The sequence below is a fragment of the Sceloporus undulatus genome, chromosome 2, assembly GCF_019175285.1.
Source record: "Sceloporus undulatus isolate JIND9_A2432 ecotype Alabama chromosome 2, SceUnd_v1.1, whole genome shotgun sequence".
Taxonomy (NCBI): domain Eukaryota; kingdom Metazoa; phylum Chordata; class Lepidosauria; order Squamata; family Phrynosomatidae; genus Sceloporus; species Sceloporus undulatus.
Window position 1 is genome coordinate 234,459,094 of NC_056523.1, and position 16,994 is coordinate 234,476,087.

Genomic DNA, 16,994 nt, shown 5'->3' on the forward strand with positions numbered 1-16,994 from the left:
CTTCTCTGTAGCTGTCCACCCAAGAGAACAAGGAGCTGCATGACTGTCCCAACATCTGAAGCCTATGGGCTGCCAGCACTGCAATGACACTTTTGCGGAAAAGATGTATCAAGCTTCTGCAATGCCTTTTCTTCGTCATGTTGCTATCACTTTGCTTTCTTTCCTCAGCCTCGGACAATGCATTTGCCAGAGTCCTAATCTCCTGCTTGAAAATGTCACAGGTGTTCACCTGATCCTGCAGTAAGTCTCTTTGTGTGGACATGGCACATGATCGGCAATACAGAGGATACAATGCACCAGACAAGAGCGCACAAGCAGCTAGCAGTGACCTATGTTCCTTTTGAGTCTGTGTCAATGTGTTTTTAAAGTGTGTATTTTCAAGGAGTAACTGCTCCTGTATTTTTTCAGTAGCAGCAAACCTTTCTTTGGCTTTCTCTGCCATTTCTTGATATTTCTGCAATGGATGGAGAGAGATTTCAGTTATGACCAATAATGAAACAATCAATATATTTACCTCTACTTAAACCAACAGAATAATCTTTCTAAAGAAAGTATTTTCCTATATACACTTCAGCAAGACTTTACATGATGATTCAATATTAGTGAAATGAGCTAATATTAGTGAAACTATGGGGCTGTGCAGACAGGCTATACAGACATGTTACCCCCACCTTGGCACTGTCCTGTCTGAAGTGCATCTAATATTTGCTTATCAAAGGTCTTCAAATTTGGAGCGAAGGGAGAACTATTTCTTATAAAAAGCACAAACTTCTATTATAGACTTTTATTGGAATGATATAATAAATAAATAATATCTGAACACCAAACCATGGCCTAATCTCTCTCCATAACTGTCATCTTTTGGCCGGTGATGGAGTTCACCAGGCATGTCCAGCTCCATTAGGGCCAGCCTGGAAGAAGGAAGAGCCTTGCTCCACCCCTGTTCATTGGCATGGGAGAAGAAATCACAGCAGTTTAAGGCACTTCACTGGACTGTGCCTGGGCAGGAGGGAGGGAGAGACTTCATGAGTTCTGCCCACTCCACTACAGCCAAGCAATCAGTGCAAAGGGCAGGGGCCTCCTTTGCAGGCACACGTGGCTTTCAAGTTTATTGGCAATGGACCAACTAGATGATCTCAGGGTACCCTTTCAAATTCCCTCCCTTCTCCTCCAAAACCTACACTGTCCAACACTGGTGGGAGCCACCACTCTCTTTATATGGGAGGTGGTGGGCAGCTCTCCAGGTTCCTCATCTCAGCTCCAAGCAAGCTCTTTGCTGGAGGGGGATGAGGTTGTGGCCTGTCCCCAGGTAGGCCATAGAGCTAGGTTGGGTGGGTGGGATAGCTGGCAAAGGAGCAATGCCTCAGACATGTGGTGGGGAGCCATTCATGGTAGCTGCACATCCTTGAGCAGGTGGAAGCCAGAATGGTGGTGGCAGGGGGCTTGGTTGCCATGGCTAGCAGCTCCTACCATTGAAAACAGAATTAGAGCAAGAGAAACAAGAGGGGGAAACCATCATCCATTCACCCTTCTTTCCTTTCCTCTTTCCCCCATTCCTTACTCCTGAGGTTTTACTCATGGTCCCATCACGAGCCACTCTTTTAAACTTCATGAGTTTCTCCAATGTCCATACCATTAGGACCTGGAGGCCCTCTTTGCACCCATGCAGCCTATGTTCCAGTCTTTGGCAGCAGTCTCCTTTGATCTTGTAGCAGCCTGCCTCTCTGCATGTGAGGACATCACAGTCCCCAGGGAGTCCACATCCCACAGATTAAGAACATTACAGCAGCACTGTGGAAGATGCTCTTCCATCAGTGCATCTTATCACATTGCTATAATGCTTAAAGGTCAACCATCATGGGCCAAGAATGAATTATGTGAGTCCTTACCATCTAACCAGGATTGAGGGAGATCACTAAGCAGTAAGAATGTATGCAGCTGAAGCCCCCACATAGTAGGAGGGCATAAAGAAACACAGGAATAAACACAGCCGGGGTCCATTCTAAGAAGAGAGATGCAAGTGGCACTAAAAGGTAGAAGGGCACTAGAAAGAAAGAGGCAACCAGTAAAACGAACAAAATGTAATGGTAGCAAGATAAAGACTGGGTGACAGAAATAATTTGTCTGAGAATTGGGAATCTGGAAGCCAGCTGGAAAAGATTAAACAAACTTAATAGAGGAAACATATTTAGGCCTTAAGTAAGGTAGTGATTCATCCTATTGTAACTACATTTTTATAGATGAGAAATAACAGAAAGAGACCCAGTCTCACATTCCACAAGATAAGAAATTGGAAGCTGCTCAAAACAAGCCTAGAGCACATGACTCCCTTGAGAAGGTACCAACTAGATGGCTGATCCCATTTTGGTACTCCTAATCCACATAAAGAAGCTAAATAAATGGCAACAAAAACCTATTTCTCTTCTTTGTTCAGGTTATATATCTTGAGCTGTATCTGCATTGCAGAAAGAATCCAGGTTGACACCAGTTTAACTGTTATGGGTCAATACTATGGAATTCTGGGAATTGTAGTTTGTTGTGGCACCAGAGCTCTCTGACCAAAAAGGCTAAATGTCTCACAAAACTACAATTCCTAGAAATGCAATAGCAGTGAGCCATGGCAGTTAAAGTGGTCTCAACCTGGATTATTTCTGCAATGCGGATGCAGCCATAGTCTGAAACTACATACTGGGAAGCTCTCGTATTACTGGCCTACAGGAGTCCCTAAATGAGGTGAGGGCATCAAGATTACAGGAAAGGATTGTAGCATAGTAAAAAGCACAAGTGATGAATGCAGAAGGTTGAAGGTTCATTCTTAGGCATTTTCATACAGTGCTAGAAAATGCTTAAAGATGCCTGAGCCTCGGGAGAGGCACTGCCACTAAGAACAGGCAACACTGAGATGAACAAATGATTTGGCTCAGTATAAGATAGTCTCCTATGTTTCTCCCAGGACTTGAAAAAGTTCCCTTTTGGAACACAATTTTCTAAACACAGTAGCTAAAGTGTTCTGGAAGTTATAGTAAAAAAAAAGGACTTCCCCAATCTCATGTTCCTTCTTAAGTCATGTAGATAATCAAGAATGTAGTCAGTCTTTTACCATCTTATCTGTATGCAAGAGTATAGTCCATGACTTAAGAAAGAATAATTACACTGCTTTTCAAAGACAACGACAAACGTCTTGAATAAGTTGGTTTAGCAAAAGAGAATAGTAAACTAGGGAAAACCTGGAGAGACAAAAATAGATAGGCAGCAGCTGGGAAGGGGGAAGTAAAGGTGATCTTTTAATTACTTTGTAATCAACCCCCTACTTATATATTCACAGATTAATTATGTCTCAGGCAGAATTGTATTTTCAAGAGAACTCTCTTTGTTTTATTTGATCAATCACTTATTGCTGTACTTTTCACATATATAAAAAACCTGGTACTCCAACAAGCTGTAAAATGAATGTACAAAGAAGTAAAGATTTTAAAGTAGTAAATTATGTTAACAAATGAAGGGATACACACTGAAAGCAAAGAAAAAGAGAAAGCACTGTTTATAGAGAGACCTTTAAAGCAATATGGAATGGATAACATCCTTCAAACTTGCAACCCGGTTGGCAATCCTTACCTCACTGCCCAGTCCTGGCATGAGTGTCAATGGTTATTGCAAAGTTCAAGTCTCCCTGCACTTTTCTAAGAAACATTCACCAAACTAAAAAAAGAAGCCCAAATAAACTATAACTGTATTGCTCAGTGGTCCTCGCCATTGTCAGTCCTATTATAATCATGGTCACTCTCCTCTTTGGGAGCAAGCTTATCAAGGCTGCCTACAAACACCACAAAATAGTGCCCAACCTTTCGATGGAAAAAGGAGAGTTAGGGAGAAAATCTTTCAGTTACTATAACATAGTGTTGTTCTTGTTTTAAATTCTCACCCAACAACCGGAACTAACATACAACAACCTAGTATCAAAACAATGTATGCCAAGTGAACAATTAATTCTTCCTCCATTTAAACTGGCATGGCTGTGGTGATGGCAAAACTCACCCAGAACATTGTCAAGCAGCTCATGGCTTGCACATACAGTTGGCCCTTCTTATACACAGATTTTTTATACACGGATTTAAGTATACACGGTTTGAAAATGTTCCAAAAGAAGTATAAATTTACCTTTATTTTCCATTTTTTATTAGGGACACCATTTTGCTATATCATTATATGTAATGGGACTTGAGCATACACGGATTTTGTTATACATGGGGGATCTTGGAACCAAACCCCAGCATATAACAAGAGTCCACTGTAATTATTTTCATGAAACAGCAGTCCAACAGAAAGGTCTGAAAACAGCTTTGGGCCAGGCACATCAATGCACCAGACAACAAACCTATAGAAAGTGTGGTTCTGGACAGATTGCCCCAAGGTGGGACACACTGAATTATTGCATATTGAGTGGCGATGGTATGCCCAGGATTCATCTGCACTGATCTCAAAATGTAATCTATTGGAACACAATTTGGAAACAGACACGTTATGAATCTGCTGTCCATCTCTCTCTTGCAAGATGGTGTAAATTACAGCCTCTGACTCTTACAGCTTCTTGCCTCCTTCAGATTCCGGCATTGTTTTTGCAGCATGCACAAAAATACTGGTCTATATCTAGAAATTTTCTCATCAAATCAAGAAATAAACTCATATGTAAAAGGGATGACAAGACTGCCTCCATCTAGGTGCACCACTCTTTTACATATCCATGAAGATAATGAAATGATCAGCAGACGCGGAAACGGGTGCTAGTAGTAAAATAAGATAAGTTTTGAGGTCCTTTCACGCCGGCCCTCCACTTCCTCCAGATCTTCTGAAAGTGAGTCCCTTCTGTGTCTTGACACCAGAGATCATATTCAAAATAATGTGCACAATACTCTCTTTGTTTGATCTCTGTGTTGGTTTCTTCTGTTTCTATCTTTATTCTTTTCTGCTTCTTACAAAATAGCAAATACTAAGATGTCTTAGAATTATACAAGCTATTGCATTCCCTATTACCATGTATGGATGTGAGAGCTGAAGGGTTAAGAAATAAGATACAAAGAAAATCAATTCATTTGAGATGTGATACTGGAGAAAAGTACTGAGGATTCCATGGATGGCCAAAAAGACAAATCTCCCTGGAAGCCTAAGTTGACAAAACCTAGGCTGACGTACTTCAGCCACATCATGAAAAGGCATGATTCATTGGAAAAAACAATAATGCTAGGAAAGAGGGAGGGAAGTACAGTAGTAAGAGATGAAGACTGCATGCTAAGTGGATGACCTCTATTAAGGAGGTCATAGGTATGGGCTTGCAGGAACTGAGCAGATCAGTGGAGGACACAGAGTCTTCAGATGTCTCATTCACAGGGTTGCCATGGGTCAAGATCAACTCAAAGGCCATGCCCCTGGATCACATCAAAGGTGGTACTTCTTGCCCATCTGCTTTGGACCAAAGTACAGTGGGCCCTTCCCTTATGTAGGGGATCCATTCCGGACCCCCCGTGTAAGGGTAAATCCATGTATGCTAGCGCCCCATTGCAAACAATGGGGTGTGTGCTTGCAGCGCAGCGAAGTGCGCACACCATGGGCGTGCACCATTTCTTTAAATGTTGTGTGGCTTCAGCGTAAGTCATGTATGGTGCAGGCACACTGTAGATGTGTCCCAGAGCATTACATATCTAATAGAAAAATTAGTACCACAGGCAGAAAGACCATGGAAAGAACAGGGATAGGTTCTTACACCACCATCCTCTTAATATCAATGCCATTTTTAAAAAAACATAATGTAGTTTGACACCACTTCAATTGTTATGGCTCCATTTTAGGGAATGCTGGGGTTTGTAGTTTGTCGTCACACCAGAGCTCTCTCAGATATTTAGGAGGATAAATATCTCAAAAAACTAAATCCCAGAATTCTACAGCATTGAGCCATGGCAAGGAAAGCTGCATTAGTTCTGCAGTGCAGATGTAGCTATTTTGTACTGTCTGGATAAACCACACTCTTAAATTTAATATACCAAAACATGATAATTTTATGAGCAAACCAAGTTATAAACTGTAACATTTTCTGTTTCTAAAGAAAGTGGCTTCAGATCTGTAAAGTGCAGTGACTTCTCTATAAATTCTTGTTTTATAAAAGAATAATCAACATTTCCAGGTGTTTTAGGTGTTTGTGATTTTTTCCCTTCATGGCTTCAAGATTGCCAGAAAGGTTTCATCTCATTTAAGAATGCAAAGACATAAAAAGTAAGAGTTTAAAAGTTATGTAAATAACAGCAGAAGAATATATAAAAATCAACACTTTTGTACCCACTCTCCTAATCATACACAGAATGCATATTACTAATTCCCATTATATATAAATGGAAGGCTAAATCCATAAATCAATCCTTATAACACATTACTGTAAATGCACTAGACAAAATGCCTTGCCTCAGTATTCCATTTCAAGATAGATCTGAACATCCACACAAATCCTTGGAATTGCAGCACTTTTAGCAACTGATTTTTATAAGACAAAAACTGTATAAGAGCAAAGTGCAAGGATCCAAAAATCAACCTATATTTGGAAATATGCACACAACATACAGACACACACTATAAAGTTCATGCCCCTTAAATGTGAAAAAAACACAATGAAAGAAAGCAAATATAAACTCATGCAGGTCAATCCTAAAAGCTCAACCAGCACCTGTTACTTAAAACAAGAGAACAGTAACATGGCCCAACATCCCTGTTTATAAAAAGGTAATGGCAATTCTCCTCCCACTGCAGTATAAGCTTTAGAAGATTGCATTTCTTCTCTTTAGCAGTTTTGTAATTGTTTTCTGCCCCAAACCTACGTTGTCTCTAATATTTCCTTAGAACCTTAAAAGCACAATTTCTTGAAAGGAACAGCAAGATTCTTGCCTTGAAAGACTGGCAGCCTGACATCCTGGAGTGGAGAAGCTTTGAGAGGTGGCTTACTAGGTTATAACACTCTGTGGACTTCAAGAACCCTTTAAAAAATTAGTCACTCCCCTGGAGAGTACAACTCTATTTTATCCTATATCTTGCTGTGTCTTTATCCTTTATGTTGGCAAGAAGACAAGACTGCAAACTGGAGACTTAATGACACTTGGACTTCAAAAGACTTCACTTTATTTCAACTATTTTATTTTTCCCTCTTACAACCCTCACTTTGATAACACTGAACACACCATAGACTTGAACTAATTCACCTGCTCATCTCACAACAGGGTTGTTCCTTAATAAAACAAGCCACTTCTTCAAAAAGGGTCACATCTGTTGCCCTAGAGAATTTCCATGTCTTTCTGTTTGATCACCATTGTTATACACCCTGCCCCGGAACAGACCTATTCACCGTCCCTTGTTTGTTTGTATACAGGCAGATTTTTCCTTCTGCAGCTGTACGTCAATTATATCAGCAAAGACCAGAGAGGTAGTAATAATGGAATTTCATTTACCAGTTCTTGGCACTTATAAACTACTTCTCTTAAGTACTCAGTTTTCTTCACATCCATTATCTCAGTAATTTGTACAACCATCTTGTAAGGTAGAAAGATCATTAGTGTTCTCCATGACCTTGAGGGGACCCCTAAGAAACTTGAGATTTGAATTAGAGAGTCAGACTTTCCTGATTACTCTCACAATCTTTCTCTAATATTACTGGACAAGCTAAACTACTATCCGCATTTCACAGATGCAGGTATTTCTTCCCTTTGAATTCTAGGTTGCTAGAGTTCAAACAACTCATTGGCATTGGATGAGAGAACTTGCACTCTTACACAGAACACCAGTTGAAGCTCTTTGCAGCATTTCAGAGTCAAAAAAAAAGGGAGGGGGAATCATTGGCAAGACCTACCAAAGCTTGCATATCATATCAGCTCTAGGTAAATATTCAGTCGGCATGTATGGGGGGGCCAAAGGGGTGGGTGGAAGACATCACACATACCATCCCTGTCTTCCAGGCATGTGGTTGTCTATAGTGCTTATTATGTTTCACCATGAAGTTTGGGTGGGGATATAACTGCATTCAGATGAACATGTTTATAAGCCTTGGGATAATTTTTCAAGATTACAGATGTAGCCTAAAAAAATAATAACTCTCCCAAACGCTGCCTCCGTATTGTGAATGATGCTTTATCGGGACTCCCAGTCAGGGAAAATTTATAAGCATATTCAGTAGAACAAATCACAGAAATTCCTACAGAGTTTTCATCTCAAAGTGCCAAGCTCTACCCGTGAGCCAAGAATGTGGGGCTATTAAGAATATCTGCATTTAGGTTGGGGCTTCTTCATGTATGGGAGCTAACACTTGCACATGTCTATCATAACATAACTACCTGTGCCAGATAGGAGTCATGGGTATAAAGGAGAGTGAACAAATGATGAGCACCTAATTAAAGTCAATACCAGGAGCAGGAGACCTCTTTAAGCCTGAGAGACAAGTTTAATTTCTCATTAATTCTTAGGAGACTTATTCCAGTGGTGGGTGAGGACCAAATCAAAAGATATGGAATCAAAACTACCAGCATACTACAGCTCTGAATTACTGCAAGTAACTAAACCATAAGAGAATCATTTCATTTTTCAGAATTCTTGGGAAAATTGGAAATCCACCCGTAATGGTAAAAGGGCTGAGACCAACTAGGGAAGGCCAAAAGGTTGGACCAGGAACCCAAAGATACAGATTTGATCCCAAAGCCTGAAGATCACGGCTCTAGTGCAGGTTGTGTTCTCACACTGGAAACATGTGAGAAGGCATGATGCATACAGTTTGGCAGAGATGTGGGTAAATAGTTGAGAAGTGAACAAGAACAAGGAAGAGATTTCTTGGAGGAAACAGTGCTCCCGCATTTGTAGCCACAAATTTATGATAGAAATGTGTCAATTTATAGTTTACTTTGTGACTTTTTTATTTTAATTTCCTCCACCACCACCCCCCAAAAAATCTAGATTTTACATATACAGTATTACAAAACAGATATTTAAAATGTTTACACACCTGTTTTAAAACAGCACAAGTTCAGAACTGAGGGGAAGAAACTGAACATAGGAAAGATTTTCTAATCAAATGTTCACTATAAAAGGCTAGTAGTACATCAAGAAATGGTTCATCAAGTTGATGTGATACCTTTCTATATATTGTAGGTAGTTTCTGGTATGTGAGAACAATTTTAAAAAGGAAGCTTTCCTTCCTGATTTCTAATGTGGTATGGTCTTAGGAGGTCTATGTAACTTATTTTTGCTGAATATTTTGTTTGGCTTTGAGTATTTTCTTAAGGAATTTCAAATGTGTTACTTAAAATAGATTGCTCAGCGGTGTGCCCATTTTTAAGGGGCAAAGCATATCAGGATAAATAAATCCTTGCCTCAGAATTACATCTGAACCAGAATAATCCAATTTTCATCCGTTTAATGAGATGGGTAGTAGTGAAGCTGGGAGGCAGCTTGAAAAAGAATCAAGGAACCTTGGTTACAGCTCAGAAGGGAGGCATCAACCTGGCACAGGATCATTCTGAGAGAGGTTCTTAGTCTGAGAGTGGAAAGCAGTAATGCAGGGAAGAAAAGTTTCATGTGACAGCAAATTCTGGCCCTGCTGACAGGGGGGACTCTGGGATTTGTAATTCAAAACAGTAATTTTGCCAAACTGCATGGAGTATATGAGAATAATATAAGGGCAGTCTGCACAGTTTAGGATTAAATACTATAGAAATGCACTAGAAGGTGGAACCTGGAGCCCAGGAGCCCAAACAGGACTGACCACAAAACTCTAATGTTTTATATTCAGCTCACAATGATGCAAAGGTTGCATCACTCTGGTTCAGCCACTCTGAAATTTAAGGAGAGGAACAAGGACACATGAAATCTCAAGTGAAAAGGAGAAGACTGCTTATGTCATTGTGAAAGGGGCAGTTCATTTTAACCACGGTAGATCATGCAGTTTTGCATAATGAACATACGTAGCTTCTTCAGAGGTCCTTTTTAAATCAAGCATGAAGTCAACACAAACTATACTGATGGTTTAGAAATGAAGTCTTGTTTTTGTACTGTGCAGTGGAAAGAAAACGGGCAGTTTACAGACCGCCAAATAGTACGTCATCAATATGTACTAGCGTTAGGAAGGGGCGGTGCTTTCGCACCCCCCTAACCCTAGTACGTATTGAATACGTACAAGATGGCGGCGCCCTGTTCATACGGGCGCCACCATCTTTACGTATCGGACGCTGAGCGTCCGTACGCGTCGCGGGTGTTGTGACGTAGTGAGTGTGCCCCTGCCGCCTCGCTACGTCGCAAACGCGACTTAAAAAGAAGCTCCATTTTGGAGCTTCTTTTTCGGTCCGCGCGGGAGTCGGGCCGTGTGAAGGCTCCGGCTCCCCCGCGGACCTACTGGTGGCGGCGGCAGACCGCCGCAAAGCGGCGGTCTGTACCCCGCCAGTGGCTACTTCTTTACATCTTAAGGAAGAGGACAACCAAAATAGTGTCACAACACAGAATGGACACAATATTGGCTTTCTTGGAATGCTATCCCATTTAACTAGAACTAATAGCATATATCAGACTAGATTATTTTACAACCTGACTTACGTCAGTGGAGATAAGAACATAAGAAGACCAATACTCAGTGAGAATAAATACCTACCTTTATCATTCTGTTGCCCCAGTGATCAACCAGACACCTAATGGAACCCCACAAGTAGGACATGAACACAGCAATACTCTCAGTCTTGTTCCCTGCAACTGGTACTGATATATAGCCATCCTGACCATTGGTAACATATAGCTATCCTGACTAGTAGCCACTGTTAGTCTTATTCATAATGAATTTATCTAATCTCCTTTAAATCTCCCAATGTGGATGGCCATCACCACATCTTGTGGTAGTGGATTCCATAGTTTAACTATGTTCCATGTGAAAAAGTACTTCTTTTTCAATCTGTCTTAAATTTCCCACTACGCAGCTGGGTTTGATGATCCCAGGTTCCAGTACTATGAAAGAGGGACTTTCTGTGTGCCTTAAGTGCCTTTTATTACTTCTGCTGACTTGCCTATGAACCTATGCCTGATGCACAGTTCAACATAAAATGAATTTCAATAACTTTAATTCGGCAAAGCCATAGGAAGAAAAGTCATCATGAGAGAAAAGCATCTGGTACTCAGACTAATAATACAAAGAATTCAATGTTTTCACTCTGTAGGTAACTTTTGCATGGTAACTAAATGGGAAATTCAACTGCAGGATCCAATTAAGCAATATAGGTTCTGGAATGTCTTCACACAAATTCATACCCTTCCTCTAAAAAAGTAGAAGTTAATAGTAGGAGAAAAAAATCATTTCTTGAAGCATACTGAAATTCCCAAGCAATTTAAAATTGGTGTGGAACTCAAACCACTGAAATAATATACTAAATATTTAAAGAATACATTTAGAAGTTTATGGTTTCCTGGCAGAAATATTGTACCTGTGCCCTTGCATGAACCTCCCCAAGGAGTCCAGAATATTGCTGTTCCAATTCCTTCTTCTGCTTCAGCCAACAGCTTTCTTGCGCTTTCAGCTGTTCAGCTACTTTGTTAAAAGTGTCTTCCTGGGTCTGCTGAAGCTCCCTCATTGTGTCCGACTTGTTCTTACAAACATATTCAAGGTGAGATATCTGCATGATTGGCAGTAAGAAAAGCTTATTTAATTCTGCTTTTTGTATATTCTCAATCCTAATTTAAACCAAGACAGGTATACATTCAAGATCTTCTTCCTAATCTTAAAACCCAGAGGGAACTCAATGACTACTTATTTACCATGAAAATCCAGTGATCCATATTCCTAAAGAATATAACAGAGAAGAGTAAGTGCTCAGGTGATTTTGTATCTAGGCTTCACAATCCCTTCTATTTTTGAAAGGCTTTACATGAAGTCCCAAACCACTGAAAAAGAAACTGCAAAGGAAAAGACAGTCAAGGCTAGATCTCGCCCACTTATTTTTGTTGCTATATCCATCTGATGTTGAGTTTAGAAGTCTTCAGCCACACACTTGCCTTGCAGCAGGCATTAGACACAACAAAGTGACCCACAAAGCTTTCAGACTAATGTAAGATGAAGAACTTGACAAGGAAGTAAGATGTTTGAAGCTGCAATCCTACGCATGCTCACCTAGAAGTACACTTCAACTGAACACATTAGAGCTTACTCTTGAATAAGCATGCATGGAACCGCACTATGAGATACTCTTCGTTTCAAGGAGTCTATATGGGTTCACAGCACACAGGCTATAGGCCCTAATCTAAAACTCATATGCATCATTTTTATTATTGTTTAATTCTAAAAATTAAATATAAATAAATAAGGTCTCCCTCCCTCTCTTGTAGTTCACTATTACAGCTATTCCAGTTATCCTAGGAGATAGTTATTTTGGATAGTGTAAACATAAATTCAAGTATTCACAGAGCTTCATATCCATAAGCTCAATTATCTTTGAACAGAGATCTTTTAAAATAGAGATCAGTGTTATTTTCATATTGCAGTTGCAGAACAGAGGCAGAGAGATTGTGGCTCGACCAAAGCTATGCACTGAATTCATGGCTGAGGCAAGATATAAACTGGGACCTCCCATAATTCACTCTGTTTAATTATGTCAGGCCTCAACATACTAAGTGAAGTAGCTGTCCTGTTCAATTGTTCCATTAAAACATTCATATTAAAAACTAGCACCTGGGAAAATAGACCAAATTTATGAAAGCTTATAATAATAATAAATAATAATAATAATATGTTTTATTTTTATACCGCTTTTCTGAGGTGATCAAAGCGGTTCACAGAATCAGTAAAAATTAACACATCATAAAAACAACATGCAATAAGACAAGCAAGATGGTGGTCAGGAGGAGAGCTTGTCTTCTTAGCAGGCAGAGGCCTGTTGTTGCTGGCCTGCTTCTCTCCCCCTCAAGATGGTGGTCGGGAGGAGGTTTATGCTTCGCTAGCACTCTGCAAAAGACACAGAAGCTAGTCTCAAGCTGTCAAGACTTATTTTTTTAAAGAGTCACTTGTGCCTTCTTGTCATGGCTTGTGTTTTACTGGTTGATTAAATGTTGGTCCTTGATTTCATTTTGGCTTTCTGCTTGTAGGATATGGTTAAAAATCTTAACTGCACCTTACTTCAAGTAGCTGGCATAAAAAATAGACAAACAAGTAGCAAAAGAAATAACTGCAGTTGGTGTAGAGTAGTAATGGGACTTCCAATTAAGTAGTGTCAGCCAAGGTTCTGGTTTCAAACAAGCCTAAGTTTCAAATAAGCATAAACACAACATGTGCTAAGAACCAAAACAAAAGGAAATTACATGCAACCAAATATAATATAAACAGAACTAACTATAAAAATGGCTATAAATACACCGATATCATGTTTTCAAGAGTCAATGTGATGTAATACAACTCTGGAGATCATAGTTCAAACCCCATTTAGCCATGGAAACCCACTGGGTGACCTTGGGCCAGTCACACTCTCTCAGCCTCAGAGGAAGACAAAGGCAGATCCATCCCCAAACAAATCTTGCCAAGAAAACCTTGTGATAAGTCAGAAATGACTAGAAGGCACACAACAACAACAACATATTTTGAACAGTACAATAATGAAATTTTAACAATCTGCTATTAAGAATACAAAAATATATAACCATCCAACAGATTTCAGGTTTAATTCCATTTCAGTACAGAACAATCTCCAATTTGTTGGTGCATGTAATTTTAAATGTTTGTTATATTACTTAATATGTTTTAGAGTGCTTAAATTATGCTTACTGTTTTAAACTATTTGATTTTATAGTACGCTACCCTATGATCTTTTGATGTTGGGCAGGATATAAATATTTAGACATACAGATAGAAAATAACAATGATATCAACATGGAATTATATCAGGAATCCATTGGATATATATATATATTCTTAACAATAGCTGTTATATCTTTTGTACCCTTAAAAACGTGACCTTGGTAAATTCAAAACAAACTTTATTTTTAGTACATGTCTGCATTGACATTCTGACCATGTGCAGCTTCCTATTTTTATATTATTTATTTATTTGGTCCCCACCTATTTTTCCATTCTTAAGTCTCAGATACGTCTGCCCCAGAGGTGTTGAACTACAGCTCGCATCACCACCTGTTAATGCTGGCTATGCATATTGTGATGACACCTAAAAATATACAGTAACAATTTAAAATAACATCCGCATTTTCCAGGCTCAGTGAGTTAGTTGCCGAGCCCAAAACTTCTGGAAGGCATCCTGTTGAGTTCCACTAAGTATAAGTGACCTAGCCTTGGACTTGGAAGATACAGAAAGTTGCCTTGATCTGAAGAGATTACAACATGCAGCTTTTAAATAGCGATTACAGCTGAGAACAAAGCGCCTTTGGAGATATTTATCACACAATGACCTCCAACCACAGCTGCTGTCATCAAAGTGCACTTAGGGCATCTCTGTTCATTGACAGGGGAAACCCATCAATGAGCTCGCAATTGCGCTAGTCCTCAGGTGCAAAACACTACTGCCTGAGCAGTAGAAATATTGGCAGTAACATGAGGTTAGTGTCTCCTTTCTCCTCATCCTCTCTCCCCCTCACTATTCCCAAGTAGGTTAATAATAATAATAATAATAATAATAATAATATTACCCGCCTCTCCTCACGGCTTGAGGTAGGTTACAACATAGTTAAAACACAATCATTACATAAAATACACTTATTAAGGTGGATAAAATACACATGTTAAGAGACCTACACAATATTTATATTATAATACGTAGAAGAATAATTAAATATAAAATTCATATTTCAGATTCATGATTGCCTTTATTTTATTTTCTGTTTCTTTTCCTTCTTTTTTGGAAACTTAAATTGTATTAGAAGAACCTTGGAATTGTGTGAAAAAGTGATATATATTTTTAAACAAAGACATGCTGGGTAGGGCATATTGCACAGAGATTAAGGATAAGAGGAAGACAGTGGGATGGCAGGAGCAGCTCCAGTCACACGATTGGCAAGACATGTGATGATGGCTGCTCTGAAGCTGGTATGTTTCAAATTTTCTGAGATTTTGGACTGGAGATTTTTCCAGTCCTCCCTGGGCTGAACCTGTTGTACCTTGCTTTTGGAGCCCACACGGTGCCACTAAACTATGTCTCCTTCTTACTTCCTCTGAGGGATCCTGTTCACTCTGCCATTAAAACTACATTTTTCTATTATCAGTTAGTTTGATTTCAGAACAAGCCTATTTACCATTTTCTCTGGGTTCTTAGGGCAACATGTAAACTAGGACTGGTAAGCAGCTTTTCTCCTAAACTAGAAATTAAGAATACTTCCAGCTAATGTGAAACACTTTATTCTTCCTGTCCCTAAAGACCACAGCAAGGAAGAGGGGAGGTCAAACCCCAGAATTTTGCTACTAGACCACAAAACTACCTCAGTCAATGAGCCAGGAATAGAAAGCTATTCTATATAAAAACATAGCAACTGTGGCTGTTGAATTTATAGTAACAAAATACTTTTTTTAAAAAAACTGACAAAATCAACAATACAACATATTCAACACACCAAGTGTTGGATTTCCCTGAAAATATATATCTTTTAAAAATTAATGATAAGTTCCGCCAGCTGTATTCCATATTGTATTTACAATTGTAAATATATCAAAAAGCAACAGCTATTGCTTGGAAGAATCCCTCCTCCAAATAATTCCTCCTATTCACAAGCAAATATTTTAAATATGATGTTCCTTGAGTAAGTGCATTTTGTTTCTGCTTTATGCTGAGATAAAGAGTTGGTTTATTAGTGTAAATGACTAACTTCTTTGAATAGCTTCATCAGTAAGATTAATTTATTTTCTTTTAATTAGGTCCCTGTGGCTAACACTGGCTAGTAGTATTAGCAAGTCCTGCACAGAAGCTGGAGCTCAGAGACTTCATACAGACTTCAGTCACATTTACATGCCCACAGCAATGGCATCAAACCGAGCTGTAGACAAGCCGTAATTAACGGTACTGAATTATTAACATCCAAATTCTTTTTGAAATAAGATGAATGTCAGTCCTTTTTAACGATACTGTGATGTGGACAAATGTCACTGAATTTAATAGAGGCGGCTGGTGCCTGAGGACAGTACCTTCTCATTAGCCTTGTTGAGGTCTAAGATCAGGGCATCAACATTCTCCTGCAAGACTGTGCAAAGCTCTGGCCAGGAGAATTTATCCAGGATGCCTTCTGGTTGTTTTATAAGAACACAGCCTGCTACCAAGTGCTGATATAAAGTATGGAGGAAGGTTAGCTTCTCCTGCGATGTGGGATTTATTAAAAAAAAGAAAGAGAGAGAAAAAGAGAGAAAGAGTTAACTGCAAATATTGTTAAAGTCCACTGAAATGTGTCATGTAAACAATAATGTCTGTGGGTGTTCCAAAGAAATATATGACCTATGTTCAAATAATTAGTCAAAATGAGAAAATAGATAATTGCCCATCAGACATACATAGAAGCTGATCTTGCAAATACTTTATTTATGCCAGAGAGGGTTCCTCTACTACCACGACCCTGCCCCTGGTAATGGCTGGAGTACAACTCATTAAAGATATGCAGGATCAGACCTTACATTCTCATGCATCATCGTCTATATTAATGGAATACTGGCTACAGTTATCTAATGAACCAGAAAAAGACCACATGAATGTTTTGAAGCCGAAGAGTTATACTGAATGTGAATCTGCTGTTGAAAAAAGCAACTGAGTGTTTAACTCCGCCCCCGACCCCCCAACGCCTAGCAAAATATACCCATGCCAATTTTCCTGCCCTGGGCAATAAAGTATTTGGAGTTAGGGCCGGTGACACATATAAGATTTTGCAATTGTAATTGGAGGCAAGCTCTACTACAGTAGGCCCTCCACATTCTCTGGGATTAGGGGCACAGAACTCTCATGAAAGTAGGAAAACCGCAA

General features: G+C 39.4%; 1 protein-coding gene across 1 annotated transcript in view; it reads right to left on the minus strand.

The window, feature by feature from the left end:
• Positions 1-16,994, minus strand: part of CCDC171 (coiled-coil domain containing 171) — a 191,982-nt gene that overhangs the window by 110,824 nt on the left and 64,164 nt on the right. The window contains 3 exon segments of the mRNA XM_042453977.1: positions 1-454; positions 11,484-11,672; positions 16,172-16,339. The exon segment at positions 1-454 is cut by the window's left edge and continues 8 nt beyond it. Coding sequence (XP_042309911.1) covers positions 1-454; positions 11,484-11,672; positions 16,172-16,339 — 811 coding nt within the window.